This window comes from Zeus faber, assembly GCF_960531495.2.
Source record: "Zeus faber genome assembly, chromosome: 1".
Taxonomy (NCBI): domain Eukaryota; kingdom Metazoa; phylum Chordata; class Actinopteri; order Zeiformes; family Zeidae; genus Zeus; species Zeus faber.
In genome coordinates this window covers 8,581,641-8,609,140 of record NC_137193.1, presented here as the reverse complement: position 1 = coordinate 8,609,140, position 27,500 = coordinate 8,581,641, and the positions used below count along the sequence as shown (strand labels likewise).

General features: G+C 46.8%; 1 protein-coding gene across 1 annotated transcript; it reads right to left on the bottom strand.

The window, feature by feature from the left end:
- Positions 1-2,119: 2,119 nt before the first annotated feature.
- On the bottom strand, positions 2,120-17,434 carry opn7a (opsin 7, group member a; the record flags this gene model as incomplete). Its single annotated transcript, XM_080004347.1, has 5 exons — positions 2,120-2,752; positions 7,485-7,819; positions 11,937-12,064; positions 12,349-12,511; positions 17,347-17,434. 5 exons carry the CDS (start codon positions 17,432-17,434, stop codon positions 2,120-2,122), a joined length of 1,347 nt encoding a protein of 448 aa, XP_079860473.1.
- Positions 17,435-27,500: the final 10,066 nt, after the last annotated feature.

Genomic DNA, 27,500 nt, shown 5'->3' with positions numbered 1-27,500 from the left:
AAACGGAGACATTGCTGTTACACTTAGGATTATTGGTAGTGTAGTCTCCATGACGTTAATAAAACATGTTTTTGTAAAAACAAGGTTGATATCATATGGACTTGTGGCTTCTACAGGAGCAAAAACAAAAAATTATAGACATTGCATTTTAGTCACACAATTATTTATAAACGTTTCCTTAAACCTTAACCCTAAAAAGTATAAAAACTACAAATCTGCACAATTTTGCTATGCATCTTGATGCAATGGCATCATGGGTAAAGTAGTTATATTGTTAAAAAACCTAAAAGTTATAAAGGAAAATAAGGTATGGGTGAAAACGACATTGTAAAACAAGTTGTACTTACAACAATAATCAGTTTTATATTCAAATGGTTTTGGTATTTATTTAGCATCTATTTAAACATTGGAAACTTCTGTTATTCAGTCCCCTGTTTCAGAATGAAATCCTTTTGGTTGTGATATTTAGGCGAGAGCTCGGCTCTTCCTATAGGGGAGATAGGCGGCCGCCTAGGGCTGCCAGAACAGAGTGTTTTTATTTTTTTGTGACACCTCCATATGGAATGAAACCTTGCGTAATGTGGACATTTCTCCGCGACTCTCTCCCCATCGCCCCCTCTCCATGCGTTGTGCGCAGAAAATGATCTTAATGAGTCTACGCGTCGTGCCCTGTTCCTCCGTGCCCCATCCCCACACTGTGTTTAGTGGTTTGATGTGGAGGAACGAGGCTCTCCGTGTTGCTCTCTGCGATGGGGGCGCACGGAGAGCCGTGTCCGAGCGCGGACGATTCACACATATAAAAATATATATTTATGATTATTTTTAATTCCTCATTGAAATGTTAGCCCTGTGCATTTTGTAAGCTTCCGTCTGTTTTAATCTGTTATTGTAATGCACACTGACTGACTGGCTTTAAATAATAAAAATAAAAATGAAACGACTCAGAGTTATATTGCATAGCACACCATGTTGCCATTAAATAAGAAATAAAAAATAAAAATAAAATAATAATAATCATAATAGTCATTCTGTAATTCTCATGTATTCCTTCTATTCTTTTTTTCCAATAATGAAGATGTGGGAGTCTCTGCACACGGGTACGGGTTTAGGGAGGGAGAGTCTTTCTGGCCGTGGGTTGCCGACATGGCGTGAGGTTTAATTATAAAAATCAACAAAAAGGCTCGCTGGCCAAAAGGATAAATAAAAACCAATAATGCATTTGGGCGCAGGAGGAATGACACTCCAGTCTGGCCCCTGGTCGTCTGGCCCCTGGTCGTCTGGCCCCTGGTCGGCTGACCAGCCTGTGCGCAGATCCCGCTCTGCAAGACAGACAAACATTGTGAAAGCTCCCCGCCCCGGATCGGCCCAATCAGCGCCCCCGCGCCGCTGATTGGGCCGATCCGGGGCAGCTGGGCGGCCGCGGGGAAGGAAGCCACACTGCCGTCTGCAGACGCGGCTTAACCACACCCCTTCATCCACCACGGAAGAGTAATTAGCTTTGCAATCACAATAGTGTCAGTTTGTCTGCCCTGACATTTTCCGGAATCATACATTCAAAGGCTAAGTTCCTTCAATCTAATTTTCTTACTGTGAAAAACTAAATCAGTGACTAAAGAGTTTCAGTTATAAGTTGCTTGATTAGAGAGTTTTAGTCAAGTAAGCGTTATAATTCCAAAATAGAGAAAATAGACAGCTAAAAGTTTTTAAAATGAATAAATGTGAACTTTGGTATTTGGTGGTATTTATGAAAGGATAATTGAGCCTCATACCACTTCAAAAGACTTTGTGAGATTAACTGGGCTCCAATCTCCTTGAAGCATGAAAGGAAAGTGAACTAAGGAAAAAATGAATACGCGCATAAGTCTTACAAACACACCGTATTTATTTTGAAAAGATCTAGAAATAAGAAATGTGCTTTGATGACAACCAATTATTCACTTCTACAAATTCACATTTACAAAAAGAGTCGAGATGTCACACAGCAGCAAGCAGAAGAAAATAACATAATGCGTGTGTGGTTGTTGGGTCTCTGCCGTTCGCAGGGCGGTGACCGCCGTCGTAGCCGTCGTAGCCGTCGTCTTGACCTGTTTGGGAACGCTCTCCAGTGAGAGCTCACAACTCACAACTCAGAGTTCTTCTGCTCCCGAAAAGCCACCCGTGCCCTCTTGCTTTTCTTCGCGGCTGTGTGTGTGTGAGCCCTGTGTGAGAGCGGGGGCCCCGGGCCCTGTCCCGGCACGGGCCCCGGCACGAGCGCGGCTCCCGACCTTAGATCCTCGGGGCGGCTCAACTGTTCCTGGAGCGAGAGCTGCACGGTGCTGACGTTGCCGTGGCAACAGCGAGGGTAGTGTTTGAAGCACTCAAAGGTGTCCTGGCAGCGCTCGGAGGCGCAGTGGGAGGAGCCGAGCGCCGTCGGCCCGTTGGGCGCCGCCGAGAAGGTGGTCAAGTCGACGCGGGGGTGCAGGGGCCGGGGGCTGGCGGTCAGGAGGGAGCGGGGGGACAGACGTCGCAGGCAGCGGAGACACAGGCACTTCCTCTGCAGTGACAGCAGGTACTTGCATAGCAGGTGGCGGAAGTTGGGCTTCAGCAGGAGGTACACCAGAGGATTGTAGAGCGTGGACGACTTGGCGAACATGGCGGGCACGGCGAACGCCATGGGCGGGATGGTGTCCACCTGGCCGTACATGGCCCACATGGACACCAGGGCATATGGGCTCCATGCCGCAAAGAAGCCGATGCACACGGCCACGCTCAGCTGCAGCACAGGAAGAGTGGGCGGCAAATACATGGAAAGAAAGAAAGAAAGAAAGAAAGGAAGGAAGGAAGGATAGCAAGGAAAGAACGAAAGAAGAGAAAGGAAAGAAAGACAGCAAAAACGAAGAGAAAGGAAAGACAAATTAAGAAAGAAACATGACAAAAGAAAGAAATTAAGAAAGAAAGAAAGAAAGAAAGAAAGAGAAAGGAAAGAAAGACAGGAAGAAAGAAAAGAAAGGAAAGACAAATTAAGAAAGAAACATGACAAAAGAAAGAAATTAAGAAAGAAAGAAAGAAAGAAAGAAAGAAAGAAGAGAAAGGAAAGAAAGACAGGAAGAAAGAAAAGAAAGGAAAGACAGAAATGAAGAAAGAAGGAAATAGAGAAGGAAGAGAAAAGAAAGAAAGAAAGAAGGAACATGCAATTTCAATGAGGTAAAGACCAACAGATAAGCACAAATGGAGGTGGGCAGAGTACAAATTAAGTCGTAATAAAAGTAGAAGTAGAAGTACTGTAACTTAAGGATATTTTCTCAATCACAAATAGCCCATATAACATTTAGTTTTGCAATTCGTCATTTGAAAGAGTAACGCTTACAAATCTTCTGTAAAAAACTATTACTTTTAGAAGCATAACTGCCGGCAGACATCCTGCAGATCCCAGACTGGCCAGCTATATTCCTTCAGCTACAGTATATACATTTTAAAACCATTTTATAGAACATTAACAACAGTACAACGGTTCGTCTGACGGTTGACAAAAGCCCATAGATAAAAAACGACGGCATGGTTTACAGTGAGTCGTGAGGCAGGTGTATACAGGTGGTTTCATTTAATTTCCTGTAGATACACTTTTGGTTGTTTTATCCACGCTCTTGTCAAACATGACGACAACAACAACAACAACAAACAAATCCCTATTTACTTTTAACAACAGTTGGCGGTCCGCGGTGCGGGCAGGACAGCAAAAATTATTGAGAATGAAAATTACTGAAAATTAAGGATCTAAAAGCCCAATGTGACGGATCCACCAGCACCCTTACACGTTCATTCGCTGCCCAACGCCGTGCAAACAACTGTTCCCTTAAAGTTTGCTTGGATTTTGGGTCATAAAAAAAAACATTTCCGGATGGAGAGGTTGTGAAGGAGCGCACGAGTGCGGGAGCTGAAACCTTATTTCAGGGAAAACAAACAGAAGAGGTTTGTGAACGAATAAAGCAAATACCTACGTCAGGATCGTCAGCCAGAAAGAAAGCTGGAATATAAACGCAGGATGTGCTGGCACACCTGGAAGAAGCCATTCATCAGGCTCCGTGCGGAGGCTCGGCTGCAGATGAGTCCTCTGATGTGTCTGACCATGCTCAGCTGTTAGTTTATGGAAGGTTCTTAAACAAGCAGAACAAGGAGTTCTGTGAAGACCTGTTAGGCGTTAATACCCCTTCACACCGGTACAAGAGGAGAGGACATCTAACTGGCCGTTAAGGAGATGCTAGCCAACAGGGGAATAGGGCCCAAACAGGTTACAGAAAATAAAGGGTCGCTTTAATCTGCGTCGAACAGTTTATTTTCAGGGAGTCAGGGAAAATATGATAACTCCGGCGTCACCGATTTAAACGTGTTCGAGATAAGGTAAACTCTGTGAAGCCTAAAGGACAATGAAGTGTTGTTCCTGCTCTTGCAGCTGCATCGTGGGGAGGCCAAAAAGAACGATAGCAGCAGTGACTAGACTCCCATGGTTTGGAGTGTCTGGAAACTAACACTGTGCTGCAATAAAAATATGTGACTGGGGATATATGAGGTTGTGTTCTTCATTATGTGCGTGCATAAATGTTTATGTGATTACATAGATTTCGGTATATTGCTACAGTTTCAGGAACCACAGATGGAGCCCACTGCCAGGGAAGCTCCTCTCTTATCATCGCATTGCTCATCCATCGGTCATGCTGCTCCACCCTGTCGGACGAGTATGCCGAAGTGATGAACGCAATGATTCACCTTCTCAGGGCGTCCTCTTGTCAGATCCCTCAGCAAAGGCGAGTGTCGGAGCGCCTCTGATCCATCCGAAGGGAAATCGCAGCATTGTTGGCACAGCTGAAGAGCCAAAAGGCAACACCATGTTCTCTCTTTTTAGAAGATGGGAAGGAGATGGATATTGTGGCTTCTGTGGTTGAAATCCCTTCACACCTGAATGAACTGAATATAAAGCTACAGGGCAAGGACAACACAGTTTGTGGCCTGATGGCAGCAGTTCGCTCCATCCAGAGGAAACTTGGAGGTGTTCAAGGAAGACCCGCAGGGAGACCAGAGAGAGGTTATCTTCTTTTGAAGACTTTGTCGACACGCTGGTTGTAAACTTAAGCAAACGTTTTCACCGCTTCACCCTTGGACAGCGGCTCCCCCCCCGTTCATTCAGAACCCATTCCTCATCAAGGATATCAGGGGGTTCTCGACGGAAGTCACACAGCACTTCAAGTAGGCAAACTCTGGGCCTCTCCGAATGCGGCTGGTTGACCTCCGATCAAATGTGGCCCCGAAAGAGCATTTTGGAGGAACTGATCCTGAGACTTTCTGGCTCCAAACAGTCTCAGAGACTAGAGGCAGCTTTCGCAGGTCTGAGGAAAGTAGCCCCGTACAAATTGACCATGTTCGGCTCCACGTACGGCTGTGAGGCAGCTTTCTCCACAACGAACAGTGTTCAAACCAAATATGGCTCCAGGCTCAATGAGCACCTACACCTGTGCATGAGAACAGCACTGACACCGTTCCAGCCCAGATTTAAAATCCCGGCAGGACAAGCTGAAGCCCACTTTTCCCATTGAACAGGAGAAAGTGGCGGAGTGTGAAATATGAGGGAGGGAAAAAGGAAAAGTGTTAAAGCTATTGAGTTGTTAGGATTGTTTATTTTAACATTTTAGATAAGTTAGTAAGTCAGTTAAATTAGTTAAGATGTGAAATAGAGTTCACAAAAAGGAAGGGAAAGGTAAACTCAAGCTGCACTTTTTTTTAATCAACCAGTTCATTTTGAGATGCTCATCTTTGAAAAGCTCTGTTATGTATTTTATTTTAAAATGGAGCCCTTATTTCATTTGAAATAGGAAGAATTATTTATTTATTATTAGTATTGTAATTTATAACCCCTCCGGTTCTCTGTGAAAACTGATAATAAATATTGTTGAAATATTATTGAATTGTACATTATTTGATTTGACAGCTGTTGGCAACTTAGACAATATGATGTTCGGGACCTTCGCTTGAGGACATTTTCTCTCACTAGACCTCTTTGAATTTAAATTCAATGGCCCTGATTTGAGCCATTCCACATTTTGAAAGAACCAAGACAAGTCAAAGCTGTCGTCCTTGTAGTCACTAGTGCTCCTAAATCGTCTGTGTTTCTCAGACCTTGGGTGAGACTCGAGAAGCACTGGTGAAGCCACGAGCTGACAGGCGACAGCGCTGGCTTCTTCTCGCCGCGGCGAGCTGCACCGGCTCTGCCCAATCGGCTTCAATAGAGCTGATTGGTCGGACCCAGCCGGAAGAGTTTTTCCATGTGTTGTTTTGTCTTGCAACGGGGATCGCGCAGTGCAGGACGCTGGAAAGCCCGGGACCAGACCACAACCGAGGAGAAACCCGGACCCTGTTTATTCCTTTTATTTTATGCTCCCGTTTTGGCCAGCAAGCCTTTTTGTTTATGTCCATTAATAAAACTCTTGCCAGGTCAGTGCCCCACTGCTATTTACGACTCCGTCTCCCTCCCTAAACCCGTACCTGTGCGTAGAGACTCCCACAACATCATAAACCCTTCATAGTTCGTAACAAAGTGTTGAACTTTCCCCCGCGCAGATTAATATAGTATTATCTTTGACACGGTTGATAATGATAAGTCTATCGAAATACACTGTACATTCAAAATCCTTCAAATCATGAATCAACTAATCAAGTCTTCCTCCCACCTGGATGTAAGACGGCTCAACCAGTTGCTCTGGTGTTATGACTCCAATAAGTGGAGCGGTTCAAAGCTCTGTTGGCTTGAAAGGCTTGAAAGCAAGCACTGAATTTGACCCAAGGTATCGGTACAGGTATCAAACATTATGAACAAATACCCATCTGTGGGCAGTGGAATATCTTTGGTGGAATAAATTTCAATTTTCTTGGGCACTATGGCCGGGTTCTGCCGAAAGACTGAGTAAATCTGACCGACATGTTCAACTTGAATGGGCATATGAAATACACAGGTCACAGACACGCTTGGCATAAGTAAGTGCAGTCAATAGCATTGTTTTTATAGATCATCTCAAAGGGCTGCATGATATTGCCTTGAGTGTAGTTTACGAGTAGTTTCCATTGTCAAGCAAAGGCAACTTGTGCGTGGCCATCCTCCCCCAACACCCCTTAAAAAGGGCTTAAGGAGGAAGCGATTGAAGATTTGGCACGTGCTATCACGGTGGCGTCGTACAGCCCCTTGTTCAGGAGATGTTCCAGGAAAGAATCAATCACACATAACCAAGAGAAGACAAACCAACAGATCGTTAGTCTTAACATAGTCTGAGCACATCAGTACTGAAAACACATCCATGTGGCTCTGTAGCTCCCGGTAGCAGTTTGTACACGAGAACTTTGGATTGCCCATACCACGTCCAACGTGTACATAAAGGTTTACATCAAATGAAACACATACTGAATACAGAACATACAATATGGGACCTATCAAAAAAATGCTTATTTCTATGGTGTATCACCTTGAGGATGACCGTCTGGATGTTCCCCATGCGTGTCTGGGCCGAGACGTGCTGCTCCACGGCCCTGTGAGACTCCCGGACCATCACCAGGATCTGACTGTAGGAGGCCAGAATGACGGTGCAGGGCACCACGTAGCAGAAGATGAACAGGACCGCCGTGTAGGACCGCGCCCCCGCCTCCTGGCTGGAGCGATGCCAGTCGATGCAGCAGGCTGTGCCGTAGGGCTCGGGGCCGTACGCCCCCCAATGGACTAAGGGGGAGCAGGCAAAAAGCAGCGCGTACGCCCAGGCGCAGGCTATGAGGAGGCGGCTGTGGTTAGGGCTGAAACGGTTCCCTGTAGGGGAGGCGGGGGAGTTAAAAGAACAAGTCAGCGATGGTTTTACGGAGCACATGAACTTAAAGAAATATGTTCTTTATCAAATCATAGATTTTTTTTTTTATGCTACAGGATAGCAGTATGTCCAGGTCGAAGAACCCTTCATGACCTGTCTTTGCTAACCATGTATTGATATATTTTCAGATAATGGCAGAAACATCCCTGTTTCCTAGAACAGTTAATGAATGCAGTCAATATGAAGCCTGGTGAAACCAAGGCAACGGACATCTAATGCAGCGGTTCCCATAGGTTGGGAATCGCTGCATTAGATGTCCGTTATTGCAAGTTGGTATTGCAAGTGGGCCGCCAAACCATGGGCAAAACACAGATTTTATTGAAAAAAAATGAATAAAAAATTATTATTAATTACAAAAATGTTTTTATAATTATGATTTATAAAAATAAGAATTTAATGGTATTTTTCTTTAAAACCTTCAAAAATGCATCATCGCTGATAGATAGGAACTTATGTTCGGGCATAATACGTCCAAGCAGGACCATGATCGACATGCACCTGGACATATAATAAATTGCGGTGACAATCAAAGTGGATGCTTGGCGAGCATCAGGCACACTGAAAAGAAAAGACGGACAGGCGGGACGGTCCTGCCTGTCAAACCGAACCGTTACCGCTGAGCGTGGTGTGTTCTGAGATTTTATCAAACGAAGCTCTGGAGCCGTGTGAACTGCGCCGTCACCTCGAGACAAAACTCCAACAGGACACGTCCAATCCGCTTGAATTTTTTCGATAATAAACTCAAGGATTATCAGAGCAAGCAGAAAGTCATCAAAACGTCACATACGGGCACCGAGAACGCAAATCCGGATCTGTCCGACAGAGCTGCGCGATTAATGAGGCCTTTCCCCGACGACGTATCTCTGTGAGACTGCTGCTTTTCGGCGCTTGTGACTTCGAAAGCGAAATACAGTAATAAACTGAACGTTGATCCAGGTCTTCACCTGAGACTGTCGTCCCTTAAGCCGCACATCAAGCATTTGGTGTCCGCCACGCAACATCAGCCTTCTCATGAGGTGAGTTCATATTAATGTGCTCCTGTTATTGTTAGTTTTACGTTACAAACCCTTACGAGAAGGTTCCATAGATATAAGGTTATTTTTAACCCAGTTTGTTTTTACCACTACTGCAGTGTTTGTATGAGAATGCATATGATTGTTAAAATATACGTCCTCCGAGAACGCACTGTTTGGCTCCCGTATTACTTCTGGTCGGATGTGGGCTGCGAACACTTTTGAGATCTTCAAGTGGGCCGCGAGTCCGAAAAGGTTGGGAACCGCTGAGCCAAGGGTTGAGCCAACATAGCATGTTGAATTGCTTGGAACAAGAGTCCAACACATGGTACAACAACTCAGGAGAGCATTCTGTCATCTTTGCTTCAAAAATCCACGGTCAACTGTTGACCATGGGTGATTCTTTTCCTATCAAAAGAAAATGATGCGAGCAAAAAAGTTAATTCCCGGACCAGGAATTAAAAAATAATAATTTTGCTATTTTTTAAGGCTGCTCCCTGCTACAAGATATTGACTGGTCATCATCGTTCATTTTTGGCAAATGCATTACAGTATTATACCACCAATTGTTCTAACCTGGTCAAAAGACATTATGCCAGCACACTCACTGGCCGTGAAATGTCTTCATTCCAGTCTTTCTTTATTTCACATTCTTCAATGGAATGGAATGAATGACTGAATGACTACATTCTGTTGGAGCGATGCAAAACCAGAACGTACAAATCTTTTAAATGATTCCGAAGTCACTCCAGCAAAAGAGTCATCCGTCAGCAACTCTGCAACTGCAGCCAGGCACGCAGGCTGAAGTCAGGGCTGCACGATTAATGCTAAAATGATAATCCCGATTGTTTTGCTAAATATTGGGATCAAGATTATTTATCAAGATTTTTAATCCATTCTGGGGGACACAATCCTATTATTGCACTTTGTAAATCAAGAGAAAACTGCCTTCACAAAAATGATGTATTTTATAAACCTATTAATAAATGAACTCAAATGTGCAAATCTTTGAATCAAAATCTGACTTTCTTCATATGAACGCAGCTTTTTTAAGGCTATATACTGTATAAATGAATCCAAACAAGAAGGTCAGTTACATAACACCCGAAGGTTTTTTTTGCATGCAAGAGACCCCCCCCCCCACCATGGAGACTCCAATAATTGTGCATTAAGGCCCCGCTGTGCATGCTTGTTTCCCCTCGTGTTTTTTTGATTTGAGATGTATTTCCTTTCCCAAATTGTACTAAACAAAAAAATCCCTGTATGTCCCATGTCCGGGGAGCCTGTTTGCTGTGTGTGTGTGTGTGTGTGTGTGTGTGTGTGTGTGTGTGTGTGTGTGTGTGTGTGTGTGTGTGTGTGTGTGTGTGTGATTGTGTGTGTGTGTGTGTGTGTGTGTGTGTGTGTGGAGGCCCACGCGCGGCACAGAGCCTGCAGTGGGCCCCCGCTGACACACAGATTATTTACTTTGTCACATGCACTCAGATGCATAACTTTGAGTGTGTTTGCGCTGGAATATCATCAGCGCAATATCTTTTGTGGACGCGCAAAATCATCCCTGGCTACAATCAATTAGTTGTGGAGGCCAATATCGACGTCGGGATTAATATAACGATTAACTGCGCAGCCCAGGCCGAAATGAGACTCTGATCTCGATGGAAAAGACCCGAGAGTCACACATACACCACAGCTGGAGCCAACGACTCCTGAACGCGATGGAGGTCCGAGGAGGAGGGAGTCGCGCGGTGCGCCTCAGTGGCCAGGCTTTCATGCACAAGTTACACCACCTGAATCAAACAAAGAGTGAGAGACTTGGACTTTTCGTCACTGTCAGGTCAATCGAATCGAGATATCTATAATTAATCACTGTCACTGTTTGCCGTGGGGTCGCTAATAGCCGTGTATGCTGATGCCCATGTGTTTAACTGTGGGAAACTCCACCCAGGGAGGGAGACGGGCGCTTTTGGGCATTGAGGTGCCAACACGGCTGGGTTTTCATCAAAACCAACAAACAAAAGGCTCGCCGGCCCAAACTTGAACCCAAATCGATACGGGCATTAACAGAGCCCGGGTATGTGATCTGGTCCACGGGGACACGTCCCCTGCAACGTACGATCCCCACTGCGAGACAAAAACACACATAAGAAAACTCCCGGGTCTGAACCACTCTGCGCTGATGGGGCTGACCCGGTAAAGCAGCGCTGCGGGAGGAAATTGGCACCGCCGCCTGCCGACCTGCGGCTTGACCAGGCCCCCTGGTCCGCCACATAAAACGTGCCTCCATAACTACTGTTCCTGCTCAGTTTTGCTCAGGATTGACACTTGATATATTTCTGTTTCGATTCCATTGCACATTTTTGCTAGACCCCGGCCACTAACTGTAATACCACTACCGATACCAATACCAATACCAATACCACTAACTAACTTACTTCAGCGTAACTGCCACCTGCCCACATTGGGCTCACTACTACTAGTTAGCTGTTCCAATCCATGGATATATACAAGATGGATATATATATGTGTATATATATATATATATATATATATATATATATATATATAATTTTTTTTCTCCATCTTGCTTCTTATCCCTTTCTACATTGACAGTTTTTTGCTGCTTTGACAGCTGAATTTCCCTAACGAGGGTAATATCTCATACATATCTAATACATGCCGTTCAATTATTAACAGCGCGCCCGTTTCCCGTTTGGAGAAAACCTGCCGGGGTTGGCGACAGGTGAAGAGGGCTTGTTCACACCCAATGGAACGCCGCCACTATACGCACCTCAGGAGTCGTTTTGCACTTCCTCCCGTGAAGACGTGCATCCTATCTTTCGTGCTCGTATCTTGTAAAAAGCCGTCCGCCTCCGAATATCCATTTCTGGTCGCACCCACCTTTGCCGCCTTCATTAATTTATTGTCAACCCGTAAACCTTTCTGCGTGCCGGCACTGAACGACAAGCGTCATCCTCATTCCGCTTTTTGATGCAGAATGTTTTTGGTTTTTTTTTGGTCTGGGTTGAGCGGATTGAATACAAAAACTCACCGTAGAGTGGGTAGCAGACCTTGAGGCAGCAGACGGTGCTGAGGATGGTGAGGGTGGTCAAACTGCAGATCCCAAACAAGACGCCGCAGAACGCGTAGATCAGACACAGCACCTCGCCGAACAGCCACCTCCAAAAAGAAAGCTTGTTTACGGCAGGCGGAATGAAAGCACTTTTGACAATCGTTTTTTTTTAATCCCGTGACCCCGAAACACTTTCAATCGGCAGAGTTCTGGCTTGGATCGCGGTTTGTACCCATTAAGCTTACACTGTAAAAAATTTATAAAAATGAAAGAAAAAATGACGAATGAGTTGAAGAATTTGGTTGAAAGGGTCAAAGTTGCCAAAATAAAAAAAAAATGCCCGGGTCGGAGCGGGTCGACGGAAAGAAGGAGCGGTACGCTGACGTCTGACCTGTGGTAGATGCTGGAGGTGACGGCCAGAGGGTAGAGGCTCAGGGTCATGCCAAGGTCACTGACCGCCAGGTTGATGATGAAGAACTCGGCCGGTTTCAGCAGCTGCTTCTTTTTGTAGGACACGTACAGTAGCAAGGTGTTTCCAAGCAACGAACACACACCTGAGTCGCAGAAGGAGGCGTTGCGCACACGCACACACACACACACACACACACACACACACACACACACACACTTTTACACCACTTCATTTACACCAGACACACCGACACCTGTGGTGATCAGATGTTTGCTCCTTGGTGGCAATATACATATATCTAATATATAATACACAGGATCTGGTGTTAAATCCCTTGTGCTGATTATTAGGAGGCGCTAGGGGAGTAGGCAGAGTAGGCAATCATAACTCTCCATCCACTCCATTTAGTAATCCAAAGCAGGGGGATCTTGAGGGAACATGGGTATTCACAAAGTCGACAATGCGTCTAGTCACAAATGCATTTCTGACCTTCCATATAGTTCAAATTATCGTTGTGAATTTAAAAAAGCCGAACTAACCCATTTCTAGATCATATACTCTCAGCTTTTACATATCCAGAAGACATTGAAAGAGAACGTAATAACGGACATTTACTTCCGCTGCACATCTCAACGCAAAACTGCCGTGTTCGGTTTATGTGCAGCAATTTATTTTCTGGCAGCGCAGCGAGGGAGCTGCCTTTTATTGACTTATTGTAGAAAATAATTAAATTATAGAAGTGAAGAGAGAGGAAAAAAATACAGAAGGTACGCCGGCGAGGAAATGTGAAGGCAAAAAGAAAGAGTGAAGATCCACAGTGACTGGTCAGGGCACGTAGGACGAGATGAACCGCGAATCCCGCAGCAGGACTTTGAACATGTTACATGGGCTTGTCAGCAGACGAGAGCCGCGCGAAAGCTCATCCTCCAAAAAGCCCGGAGGTGAGTCGGAGAATTCAGAACGCTTGTCAACTGTTGCAGACGGTGCAAGTGGAAGTTGGGGGAAATCACCAGCGGGAGCATGTAACTAGGTGTCGTGGAGGCCGGGACGTTCTTCAGCGATTGGGTGGGTGGTGAAGACGGTTCTGTCTCGTTACTTCTTCAATTCGTGCTCAGATTTCCCTGCCACTGTCAGACCAATTTTCTGTCGACAGTGAAGCGGTTTACATGTGGAGTTACAGAGGCTGCTTACCTTGTTTTGTCCCAATGCAGTTATTGCCATTCATAACTGCTGGCCCTGCCTATTCATTTTTGCTTTGATATGCCTTTCAAGATTCAAGGTGTTTGTCATATACTGTATGTATACATACGAGCATACCTGACATTGCAACACACCAGGAGATTATGCACAATAAGTACTAAGTGGTACAATAACTAACTAATAATTTGAATTAAATAAGAGTAAGAAAGGGTAATAAACTGTGGAGGTGTGTTGTGGCCCAGGGCCAGGGAATGAGAAAGGAGGAAGGTGGAGGCAACACACCAGCTGGTGCGTATTTATTGGTTTGTTGAAATAAAAAGGTGGCTCGTGGGCCAAAAAGGACAGCTTAAATGCTCGCAGGCAAAATACTTAAATTGTTCGTTCAGCACTGAGATGCGCTCGCCGCGTGACGGGTCGGCGCCACGTGCCCGGTCAATAGCATGTCCCATCAGTACACAGCGTCCTTCACCGTATTCAGACATGTAGTTTGTTTGCTTTGTTTTGATTCAGGGAATTATATGTTTCAATGTTGTACTTTGAACTTGGTTTGATATTTCACACCGCAACGCTCAACAGCGAACCAAAACTTTTGAACAAACGCCACACACTTGCAAACTGTTTTGTGATTGGTCATACTTTTCCGTGGCGTGTCTGATCTCAGTGTGTCAGGCTTTGCGTAGCTGCGCAGTGACAGCCAGTGGCACCACCAGGAACGCCGGCACCACTGTGGGCTACTGCAAGCTCCCCATCCACGTCTTCTTTGACAACGTGGGCTGGGTGACAAGAAGCTGTCGGGGATCTTCATCCTGCTCTTTGCCATAGGCTGCTTCATCCAGCGGATATTCTGCCTGCGGGGGAACCGAAACCACCGCGACTGCCCAGAGGACGAGCCGTTGCTCTTCCGTGGCCACGCGTCCATGTCCGCATCCCGGGACTCCCTGCTGGAGTGCAGAGGCATCGGGGACTTTGCTTCCCCGACTTTGCCCTCCTACAATGAGATGAAGTACCTGCCCATGTACGAGGACAGCATTCAGGAGATGCACCACCGGAGGAACAGAGCCAGAGCCAGAGCCAGAGCCAGAGCCAGAGCCAGAGCCAGAGCCGGCACGGGGCACCAGGACAGGGACCGGGGGGAGGAGGCTCAGGACCCGGGCACAGGGTGTCACACAACTCTGTGTGATGGATGATGATGGGAAAACAATCTCACACAATTATGTTTTCCATCATGCAAAGCCTATACAGTACAGAAAGTGAGTTGTATCGGTTTGTTCGAGCGGTTGCATTCTCGCTGCAAACGACCTGCTCTGTGGAGCGTTTACAAGCGTGTCGAGACCACGCTCTCTCGGCGGCCTCAGGCTGGTTGATTTGGTCAGGAACTGAGTGCGAGTGTTGTGTTCACATATGCCCAAACGAACCGATCTCGGGGGGGAAACGCTCCAGGTTTTGGAACAAATGCTCCAAATGAGCGAGGTGTAAATAAAATCATAGCTTGGGAAGCCTTTTGAAAAAGCTTTTACCAAACCACTCCTACAACATTGTGAGGCAGCCAGGATAATGTATTTACCTTGAGGACGGATGAGAATTAAGAGAGAAATCTGCAGAAAGAAAGCAATCATACTGTAGAATGGAAATCAAAGATTAAATGAGGAATTTCTCTGCGAAGAATAAAAAACCAGAGGACAGCATGAATTTGATGGGAGGAGAAGCAAATGAAATAGCGCAGACGGTTGAGAAGAAACAAGATATCACTCTGCTGGGAAAAATCCCAGGCATACCAACCACAAAAGTGTGGCTCAGGAAAGACAATTGGTGAAGATTCTTTGGCGCACTCTCCCAGACATGGGAGAGTCCCCTCAATGACGAATCGTCTACAGGCACAATTCCTCTTTTCAATCTGTAAACTGAAGAAGAAATAAAGGGAAAGAAGTGACAGCTGAGAACTTATGTCATCTGTATGTCACAGCTGCTCATGGAACGCAGTGGTACTTGGGAATAAAACACAAACATTGCAGTTTTCGTGCTGTTATTTTCTGTATTTTGAGCCTGTGAAGCAGGCGCATACAGAGGGGGTGGCGGAGGGTGCCTGAGCACCTGCCCCTTTGCCGCTTGATGTCCATGGTGCCTGTTTTATCAGGGGCGGTTTTTTTTTTTTGTTTCTTTTTTATTAAGCGTGAATGGGCATCAAGATTTTGTTGGAAACGGCTTATTCTGTAAATGGACTAAAAGAGGGGTCCCCAAACCGACAGACCCCTGTTTTAGCGGGACGGTTGGAAGGAGGGTGCTGATGTGGGGACCTTTTCTTCCTGAGAGACCGCAAAAGTAGAGTGGAGCATTTATTTTTATCCAAATATCAAATTTTAAGTTTGGATAAAATAGAATGATATGCCCGAATAATCGCCATATTTAAGCGGGCGTAACTGTGTGGTTTTAGTGGGAAAAAGAAGACAATAACTTCTTTCCCAACATTATTTCTTACAATCATGGCAGGAGAATAACGAGAGCCTCATCTTTCCGCCGGGAGGAAAAATGGAGAAGAGAAAGTGCTGATGAGCAGGTAGCGGATATATTTTCTGTGCAAGATATGAATATTCATGAGCTACCCATTCTGAACGCGTCCTCATTGGTCAAGTCCAAACGAGTCTTGATTGATGGAATTTGTGTAGGAAGCTCACGTGTGTATATACGTATACTGTATACGTATATATATACACACACACACACACACACACACACATACATATACAGTATATATACTGAATATATATATATATATACTGTACCGAGCACCATGCCCTGCAGCCACAGAAGACCTAGCTCCCAAAAAATCCCCGTGGAGCAACACCCCTGCACGGCCCCGAGGAGCATAAACCAGTCACAGAAAACGCGAGGAGACCCTGCACCCCCCAAGCATGCCCCTACACCCACCCCCACATGAAGGCATAAGATGCACTCTCAAGCGCCGAACCCGGGCCGTGGGCGCCAGGCACAGAATACAGGCTCGGAGCCAGGTCCTGTGCCTGCAGACCAACACCCCGCCAGAACCACCCGCACGCCAGAACGGTCCCCATGCCCAGCGACGCCCCACACCAACGGCCAGCAGCCTCGAAGGGACCCTGGAAAGCAACCGCCGGCGCTACTCGCAGCCCCACTGAACTGCAGCAGGCCAGAAACCACCCGGCACCAGGCACAAGCCACACCACCCCACCCCGGGGTGGCGCTCAATGTGCGCTGTTGGTAGCTCAGTTAAAACTGCAGACAGGATCCAAGCATGTTGCCACCCCCGAATTAGTGGCACCGCTCCTGCCCCGCAGACCCTGGCCTGGTGGAATGGAGTGTTGCTTGGAGGAGGATTTGTGCGGGAGTGTATGTGTTCTAAGGTACCAGGAGTGGTATTAAAAATTGCGGGACAGACGTGGAGCATGCCAGGGCAGGAATGTGAGTTTTGAGTTTTGGCACTGGGAGAGATAGTCGAAGCACAACCAACGCAGGGGTGCAGCAGGCCAGGCAGCGGCCACGCGGGCTCCGCCCCGGTCCCGGCCATGCCCCACCTTGCTTGACCTCTTCAAAGAAGCTGGGGGTCATTCCCTTTTAAAAGATCCACTAATACAGCCATATCTTAGGGCTGTGTAATGTAAAATAGCACTTCCTTGGATGCAGCCATTTCTAAATGGGCAGAAGCAAACAATTATTGCGAGACATATCATTTCACCACTATTACCACATAAATAGACACAGCATTGTGTGTAAAGCGTGAGTGTGAGGATTATTTTCACTCACCAAACACCGAGTAGACTATAGCCACCGCCAAGTCCGCCGCTTCAGGGATGGTGGAATGAAAGGTGCTGTTGTCTGCAATCCAGCCCATCTGAAATAACAACACAGCAGCAGATTTGATCAAGGGTCGGGGTAGAAAGCCAAAACAATTTGGATATTGTGTTGGAAGGTGGGTCCGACTCCCACTCGTATGCGGTATCACTGTTTTCCAACTCATTAACTATTTGATTTAACCAGGAAGTCTGTTGCACATAAGGGATCCATTCTCGTGAAAGAGAACCGGGTCACGAAGCGTTGCGTTGGAGAATGACAACATATCAAGAGAGAGATAAAACGAGTTGTGATGGATCACCCACACATCACCACAGGAACAGACCGACAGGAGTGTGATGAGACGGACGTGGAGGGACAGAGAGTGTCCTTATACACTAATGTAAGGGCAACAGCCCATAAATCTACATTTAACAAGGGTTAAACAAGGATGCATTTACAACGTGTGTGTGTGTGTGTGTGTGCGTGTGTGTGTGTGCGTGTGTGCGAGAGAGAAACATTTCATTATATTGTCATCTCTGGTCAACCATATGTTGTGTAGAAACAGCTGCTAACTTGCATGCTCAGCGAGCTTCAAGTATTTGTGTTTTCTGTTGAGGAACTCTACAGTTCCTAGGAGCAGTCGAAACAAGAACTAACGCCATAAGCTAAAAAATGCACATCTTTGGACAGTGACTTTTGGCGTCTGCTGACCATGTGCTTCCCAATTGTACAGATTCATGTTGAAAAGTTATTTATTGTAAAGGAATCGTAGGGAATGTTTTTTGTTGCTCAGTGAAAGAGCACAATGTACTGTGTTTCGACTGGAATCGTTTGCAATTATGTCTGCTTATAATATGGTAAATGGCTTTCGTGGCATGGTAGATGTTTTCATTTTATTCCCATGAATTGCCATGGAAAGTTTCCGCCTTTGAATACTCCTGACATTTTTCAACCCCAATTGATACTGAGGAAAACTGCATGTCTGAGCCATTGGAATTAAAGCCGTTACATGATATCCACATGGGGTTGTAAAATAGCACAGCGACATACTGTGCCGTATAAAACTATGCACGGTATTGTTTTCCCAGCATGCCACAGCCCCTGGATGTTCTGAGATATTTAAATGTAAAGCCTTGGACCCCCTTCCTTACTCAGTCTGGACCAGAACCGTGCTATTTGGCGGACGGGTGCTGTGGGCGTAGGAGAGAAGTTTGGTTGGGTTTAAACTTGAAGGCCGTCGCAAAGTCACCTCACTATTGCTCGGTAGTCGGAACGAATCGTTAACTGACATAATTCTTTGCGTAGCATTAGCGTGTAGGTGCCGTCAAATGAGGGACATGAATACAGGCTGGGAGAAGTGGTTGCCAGTGTAGGTACCAGATCTGCTTGGGGTTGTGCGTTTACAGATGATGTCACACATCATGATCGGCCGTACGTCGGAAAGCATACGGATGCCGTTGTAAGTACCGGATCTGCGCGGGTTGCTAGCAATGGAGATTTTAGGAGATTTTAGAGGGATTTTAGGGGTAGCCACCACTAAAATCTCATTGGCCATCCCTGTGGCCACCCAAGATCTCATAGGTAGTTGGTCAAGTTCATCAACACAAGAAGGCGGGACACACGCTGGTCAATCAATGATGACAGCTGATCTGCTGATACGTATATGGCCAGTATATCATTTCCAACTACCACCGTCATGGTAGGACTGAAGCTATGAGCACTGATTTCTAGTCGGGAAAAAAAAAAAAGTCAATGTGACAAGCTAGCAAACGTGAGCAGTTGCGAGTGCGTAGGGAGGATCGAGCTCACTCTCATCCACGCCCTGTGTTTGTGGGATCGCATCTGTGCACGCTCAGTGGTGCCACCAAGGAGAGGTCCAGCCATTTATGCAACGATGGCGTTCCTTTTAGTGTACACAGGCCTTCTTCAACGCTGCATCTAGTAGGGGCAGGGACTAGTAGGGGCAGGGATTAGCAGGGACTAGTAGGGTCAGGGACTAGTAGGGGCAGGGATTAGCAGGGACTAGTAGGGTCAGGGACTAGTAGGGTCAGGGACTAGTAGGGGCAGGGACTAGTAGGGGCAGGGACTAGTAGGGGCAGGGACTAGTAGGGGGAGGGACAAGTAGGGGCAGGGACTAGTAGGGGCAGGGACTAGTAGGGGCAGGGACTAGTAGGGGCAGGGACTAGTAGGGGGAGGGACAAGTAGGGGCAGGGACTAGTAGGGGCAGGGACTAGTAGGCGCAGGGACTAGTAGGCGCAGGGACAGGGGCAGGGGCTCAGGAGGTAGAGTGGGTTGTTTAGTAATCAGATGCCGGTTTGTTTCCCGGCTCCTCCTGCTAGCATGCTGAAGTGTCCTTGAGCAAGACACTTAACCCCTAAAAACGTCCTGATGGCTGTGTCCATCAGTGTATACTGTTTATAATTGGAAGTCGCATGGGACAAAAGCGTGTGCAAAATGATGACGTAATGTAATGCATCTCCTCCACTCCTCAAAAAAGATTCATAACTGTCGAGATTGTTCTGAACCCTGTTTGGAATCCAGCAGAGCTTTGCCGGTCCAAACCACTCACATTTTTGACACCTGCCTCAGGACGGACCACCATGGTGGCCGAAGTTCTGTCACACCAGTGGTAACTACTCCCTCCCTGGTCCAGAATGCCCTCTATCATTGCCAAATGTGGAAAACGTTGATGCTCCTTATCCTTTGACGCTCGTTAGCAATCGGCCCTGACCTCTCCAGAAATATCTGACCAGTGCGATCAACATTGACCCAACAGCTCCATTGCCCTAGGTCAGATACTGCCCTCCAAAAGTTCATAATTTATGCGAGAGGTTGCCCTAGAGTTTCCAACAATTGAGGAATGTGACATCTATGGCCATTTTTATGCAATGTTTTGAATCTTCTCTCCCTATTCAAATGTTGTGGTGGACAGATCCAGGTTCAGAAAGTAGAAGTCCCGCCATGCTTTTGCTCCGTCCATCTCACTCATTATCTGCTTTTTCGAGATAAAAACCTGGATCATCGGCACAGAATACCGAGGACTTTCACTTTCTGAACCTGGAGGCTCCACCTCGGCTCAAATGTCAACGTTGGGACGATTGGTTTCCTCGTGGGCGACATCATTTCTTCCCTCTCTATCGCCTCTAACTCTGCCCTCGCGACAAGGCCGTTTTTGATTAGAGCATGAAACCGGCTTTGTCTTTCATCATGCTCTTCGTGGGCGCTTTATTTCCTTTCCGCAGCAAAAAACAAAGACCAGGCATTTGTTTGACCCTGCCCTGGACTTGCATTACATTCACGGAGTCCCGGCATGCTCTTTGGACCTCACAAGATAACGACTGGGTGTTTGAAAAAGGCAATTGTGTGTGTGTGTGTGTGTGTGTGTGTGTGTGTGTGTGTGTGTGTGTGTGTGTGTGTATGTGTGTGCTGTCTCAACACATTTTCTTGTGAAGTTCGTTACCTTATTGATTCAGTCCTGCCTCTTACGCCAACGTCCTGTATAAAGTCCTCTATCATCTACTTATAATGAACATAGTTCACATTGACCGTATGAATTAATTCAATGCCATGCCCTTGCCACGGGCTGAGCCTCAGAAAGCTTTCTTTTCTCCCCTTCTGTGCACGCTTGTAGGTCCTAAGTGAAAAATGAGCGCTGAAAAAGTTTACATTTCGTCATTTAGCAGACGCTTTTATCCAAAGTGACTTACAATTATTCAAACACTGACGGACGCAGCCACCAGGAGCAATTAGGGGTTAAGTGTCTTGCTCAAGGACACTACAGCATGCTAGCAGGAGGAGCCTGGGATTGAACCAGCAACCTTTAGATTACTAGATGACCAGCTCTACCTCCTGAGCTACCACCCCCAAAAAGTTCTCATTTTGAATGACCTAGCCTTCGACCCACAGGACACCCTGGTCCTAAACGAGCCATCAAACTGCAGAAGAGTGGTTATAGTATGTTCACGTATATTAATCAGTGTGTATTAGTGGAATGAAGGTACTGGTCAAAGTAAGCCTGCCGTGTTACTGCAATTTTATTGTCCCATTCAAATCCCAGAGAAGGAACCAGAGGGCTTGAGCTATCGACTGGTTTGTTATTTTTTGGTCGCGTTGGCTTGTAAGGTTGTCTGTGCCAACCTCAGCTGTTAGGTTGTGCCGTTGGCTGTTGTCAAATGAAGCCAATGGTGTTCCATGAGACAGACCCTTTAGATATGACAATTCAGAGTATCTGCGTACTTACTACTTCACTTCTTGTTCTGCTGCTACAGCTAGTAGCAAAAAAAAAAAAAAAAAAAATTTGAAATTCAAAAGCGAAGATAGGAATTGGCTTACGACGGTTGACGCCACATGTGACTGATGGAAGGGGTTGAAGTACAGGCAGAGGACAGCCTCACCACCAAGGTGCCAAATTGTCCCGATGAAGATATGCGATAGAAACATACATTTTTGATGAAAGGAACAGGACCCCACGGCGGCCACCTCGACATTAAATCCCACATCACCTTGAAGGACTTTCTTGAAGAGCTAAGACAATTTCCCCTCACAGCTTGAGAAGAGAACTGCTGACATCAACACCGCTCTTCCTGACTCGACTACAGTGTACCCCCCTGTCGCTCCCAGCGCACCCGCCCGCTCTCGGCCGGGACGCCGGCCTTAACGTATTCAGGCCCGCTATGCTTCCAGAGTGACATCGCATTACTCCAAGGATCCGAGTGGCCGACCCTCACGGCCTCGCTCCCGTGGAGTGGAACGCAACGCTGCGCCTGATCCTGATGATTACGATCATTGTCCGGTCGCTCTGTCACTGTGAACCCCTTCCAAATGTTTGAGGCACTCTTGTTTACCGGGAGCACCTTTAAATAGCCATTCCTTTCAAGGGCTTTTAATGCAAACATTTCCTGTTATATATTGTTGTACGTATAGTTATACAGCATCTTTGTTGAAGGGATGCTGAGGACTGTGACACACGGTGTTGCTTTATATATTGAAATAGCACTGTAACTGTAATAACATTGTGTCATCATTTAGTCAGTATATCGTTATTATTTCTACCCTATGAACATGTACTTTATCCCATGATTGCACTTGTATATTCTCTATATTTTATACATTTTGGCTGAACATTTTTTTTTTTTCCGGCTGCTCAGCTTTTTTATGCTAATTGTCTGTAGAGCAGTGCACCAATCCCCACCCGTGGAAAATGTTTGGTAAATGCACGTTTGCTTGGCAGCATAAACTGATTTAATAATAAACTGAAACTGATTCTGGCTGCTGGAACATTTGGCTTTAAGTGAGCAACTAAATTGTGTGAAGGTGTGTGTGTGTGTGTGTGTGTGTGTGTGTGTGTGTGTGTGTGTGTGTGTGTGTGTGTGTGTGTGTGTGTGTGTGTGTGTGTGTGTGTGTGTGTGTGTGTGTGTGTGTGTGTGCGCAGCAGTACACAGTGGCAGGTGTTCCGACAAAGTTTTGGTCGGGTGGGGGCGACTAACGACAGACTGGCTGGAGAAAGGCTTTAAGTTTTTACTTTACTGCTTTTTAATTAAAGCCGTAAATCATCCGGCAATGTTATCGGCATCATGTGGGAAAGGGAGCCGGTCTGGACGTTGCGTTAAAGTCGTTGTGTAAATCTTCCCACGCTCTCGGAGTACAGTAGTATATTTCCGGGAACTTGCCGGTACAGCTGTGAATGTAAGCGTGTGGGAATGGAAGCAGTGACATTGCTGTGAGGTTAGGGGTGAAGCCGAATCCAAAAAAAGCACAAATAGTGGGTTTTTACAAATATTTTGTTTCGTAAAAAAATCGTGAAAAGATATTTGTTTTCGGGAAGAAAAAATAAAACATTCCCTAAAACCCCGAGTCCGTGGAGCTCGGCTGCAAAGACAAGAAACTGAGACACAGAGACAGTACTTCATATTCTTTATATTCTGAAATTGTATAATTTTTCTTCTGAAAAAAAAAAGCCCTAATTCTCAGAGACACGTCGATGGTCGAAAGTGGCTTTTTTAAGAAGAAAAACGTGCGACTCAAACCCCGCGGCGCGGTGAAAGGGAGGGCCGGCGGCCGGGTGCACCACCTCCCCGTCACGCCCGCGCTGTCGGGGAGGTGGAGCGCCTACGTCCTCTATGGCCTTCATCACCGTTACAGGTTTTTTTTTGTTGACTGTCAAGTTTGCAATTGATCCGATTTTTCTTTCATTATTTTTACCAGGCAAAAAAAGGAATTACCGGCTAACGGAATCCCCGAGCCAAACACCCAGCAGGCGGCGCGATGCTGTCAAGCGAAGCCCACTTTTCCCGCGGTTTCCAACCCGAACACAAAAGCTGCGTAGTGCAAGAGCGGGTCTCCGGGGGGGGGAGGGGCTTGAAAGAGGTTAGGGTTAGGGTTGGGTTAGGGTTTAGGGTTAGGGTTAGGGTTAAGTGGGTGTAGTGAAAGTGATTCTGGAGCTGTTATTTTAAGGTAAAAAAAATATAAATACACCGACTATGAATTGGCCTAAAGGCGACCTGAGGGCACCCACCACCAGTAACGGAGACAGTTGCTAGAGGAGGGCAGGCCGAACGCAAACACACGGGATCCTTTCTTTCAAAAGGCCAAGTAAATAAATCTGGGAGAGGTTGTTTTTTGTTTTTTTTTACAAAACAATGTCATGGATTACCACTTTAACGTCGGCGGTATTAGAGGCAGGGTTTTTAAATCACAACAGCCCGTATTTCAAATGACGCGCTTCAATCAAGACACGAGTGACAGCATCCCTGGACCCGTGGGCGCTTTGAGGTCTAGAGTTAAGACGGACAAACGATCGACCGCGAATCCACTTGATCATCCGCTGCGTGACCGGACTATTCCCATTTTCACACTCCCCCTTCTTCGGGATTGACGCGCCAGTACATAAATACGTTTCGGGTTTCGCCCCCCCCCCGCAGCGGTTACGAGGCGGATTCCAAGCGAGTTCGTATCCCCGCATTCCATTCACATCCAGGGCTTCGTGTGAAGTGGGAAGAGAAGCCGATGCAGTCGTGGGTGACGCACGGTCCCCGGAGAAGCCGCAGTGGAGGAGCCGTGGGAACACGCACGAGTGGAGAAGTCACCGAAACTCGTCGTCACAGAATTATTAATAATTACACCCATTTCCGAGTTTTGAGTGGGAATGCGTGAACTGTCGATGCAGGGTTCTGGGTTTTTTTTTTGTTTTGTAATTTCTCTTCCTACGCCTTCTATTCGCTCGTTCTTTTTAGGTTTGTTTTCTATGATATATCATTAAATGACCTGTTTCATTTGTTGACGGTGTATATTTACTGCATAAGCCCCCCTTATTTTCAAAGGCAATTATCAGGTTCAGTGCAGTGCGTTCCAGGCAAATATTATAGGCTCATCATAGGTTATTTCAATTGTTCTGTTCTTATTGCTTTATTTATCATTTTTTTACTTTATAATTATTGCCTCTTGTTTTGACGTGGGCAATGATAGGATAGATCCATCCATCCATCCATCTATCCACCGGTCCATCCCTCATCTATCAATCCATCCATCTAATGTCATCTTTTTTAATTATCTCCGAAGTATCCACACATCTTTTTCCACACACACACACACACAGCTCCAGACTTTTACTCCACCAAGCACACCCAGCTCCATCAAGGACTCACCAAACCGTTGCTCCGCTGCGTAAAGCTCCGGCAGATCCACCGCGCTAATCAATAATCAATGGGCTCTCGCCCTCAAAGGGAGGAAAAGCTCCCACCTCGGTGACAGATCCCGGGGAGGTCTCCTCCACACGGCGCGCCGGGGCTTCATCGGTGCGTCATTGGATGGAGACGCGGCTCCCCTCGGCGGAGCGGCCCCGGGGGAGAGCTGATCCGCCGCGTCCCGCCGCGTCCGGGTGTCCCAGCTGAACCGGTCGCCGGGACGGATGGAGCCGCGCGTCGGGCCGAACACTCCGCGGCGCCTTCCCAAAGTGCCTCTGTGTGCGCCGGGGGAAGGAGGGGGGGGGTCGGCTCGGCGCGCCGCGTCGTGCGCTCCGCGGTGCGTCCTGCGTCTGGAGGAGACGCGCGTCTGCTTTGACGCAGCAGCGGCGCCGGAGCCACTCGGCTTCCAACTGAAGTGCGCTCCACTTTTCCTTCCACAGCCTATCACTATCACCCAGGCCACCTCAGACATTTGGGAAAAAGATTTCTGAGGAGATATATATAAAAAAAAAATAGCACAAATTAAATAAATGTGTATATTTACATATGTGTACTGTATATACATGTATATGTAAATATAAACACATAAGAGCCACGACATTAAAACCAGGAACAGGTGAAGTGAATAACGTCGCTTATTTCGTTCCAGTGGCTCCTGTCAAGGGATGGGATGGATTAGGCAGCAAGTGAACAGTCGGTCGTTGAAGTTGGAGATCCACTCTGACAACGACCAACTTGCGACGGCTGGACGACTGGGTCAGAGCCTCCCCAAAACCACAGGTCTTGTGGGGTGTTCCTGGTATGCAGTGGTCCGTACCTACCAAAAGTGCTCCCTAAGGACAAGCGGTGAACCGGCGACAGGGTCATGGACGCCCAAGGCTCATTGATGCGCGTGGGGAGCAACGTCGTCACGTTGAACCCCTGGAGAGCTCGCTCACAGCTCCCTCCACTAACAATTTCAGACTTTTTGGAGCGCAGTGAGCCAAGTCAATGCAGAGGTACGCTGCGCGTGTAGAAGTCCACTTTCATAACACACCGCCATCGCGACATGGACGGAGGGAACCAGAGACTAAACAACGGCGACGGCGTGGACTTAATTGGGCCTCGACTTGGAGTTTGGCAAAAAGTAATTGAGCAAAGCTGGCTCAACGCTGCCTCGAAACGGAATTCAAACAACTTAAAACCTGGTCAATCAAACTGCGTCGCATCCTCTTCCGCCCCTTCCCCCCTTTCCTTCTAAAGCTGGTGATTCATTCCAGTCATGTCTGCGGTCCTGCTGTACCTCTCAGGTGTCTCTTGGAAATTTGATTCCGGGTCTCATTCGAAAGTAGGTGCGAGTGCGGGGCTCTTTTACTGCGACCAGTGTGTGTGTGCACATCCTGCCCGCCAGCTCATAATCCATCCATCCATCCGTGGGAACATTGTGTTTTACGTTTCGCCTCCAGATCGATACGGGGTCAGAGCTCCGCCCTGCACCACCCTCCTTCCAAAACACTTAAAGGTCATTGAATCTGATGGGAGGAAGCTGAAGGGAAAAAGTAGGTGGTGGAAGGGGGAGTCCTGCTGGAGTCTGTCGGCGTGAGCTCCTCCCAGGGCGGTGCCGGGTAGTGCAGGGTGGTTCAGGGTGGTGCAGGGTGGTGCAGGGCGGATCTCCCTTCCCCTTACTGTCTAACGTACTTTGCGAGGAAAAAAAAACAACCTCTCTAACCCAACAGAGAGAATGTGGAGCCGTGACTGTGACGTGCGGTTGGTTTGAAACTGTGACAACATGTACCTATTGGAAGTAGCGTAGTGTGTAATGGAAAAGCATTCCCAAATTCCACTTCAAAGTAATACAATAAAGAAATACCTTTGTGTTTCAAGATCAAAATTGCAAAAATTACAAATTCACCAGTCTACACGAGGACGGCTGCTCCGCGGTCGTCAGAACAAGCTCAGGATTCTCTTGGTGGAACTACAGTATTTGTAACGTGGCAGCGATGAAAGGTTCCACTTTTTTTTTTCGGTTCTTGACGAGTCACTCGTTGAAAATGAGTCCGTTTGGCTCAGAGTTGTCAGCGGAATTCTCCCAAGAATCATTTCCTTCTGTGAAAAAGTATTCATTTTGGTGGACTGCAAAGAGCGAATCAGTGACACGACACATGGCGCACGAATTGTGCCAAGTGCCTTGACCTTATTTTGCCTTGGACTTTAATTTAGTCCTCAATAATTATTTTCGGACCTCCACTCTTTTGGGTGGAGGGACATCGGAGTCATTGAAAAGATTTGTTCGCTCCGAACGATTTGGTTGGCGAGTCCTGAATCAAAAACCATTATGACGCAATAATAACGACCACAGTTCAACGCGTTTCTGCTGTTTTAGTGGTTCGTGGACGGTAGTGTGCCATGGGGTGATTTCATTGCATAAAAGTGTGGCGTGGCAGAAAGGAGGTTGGTGAACAC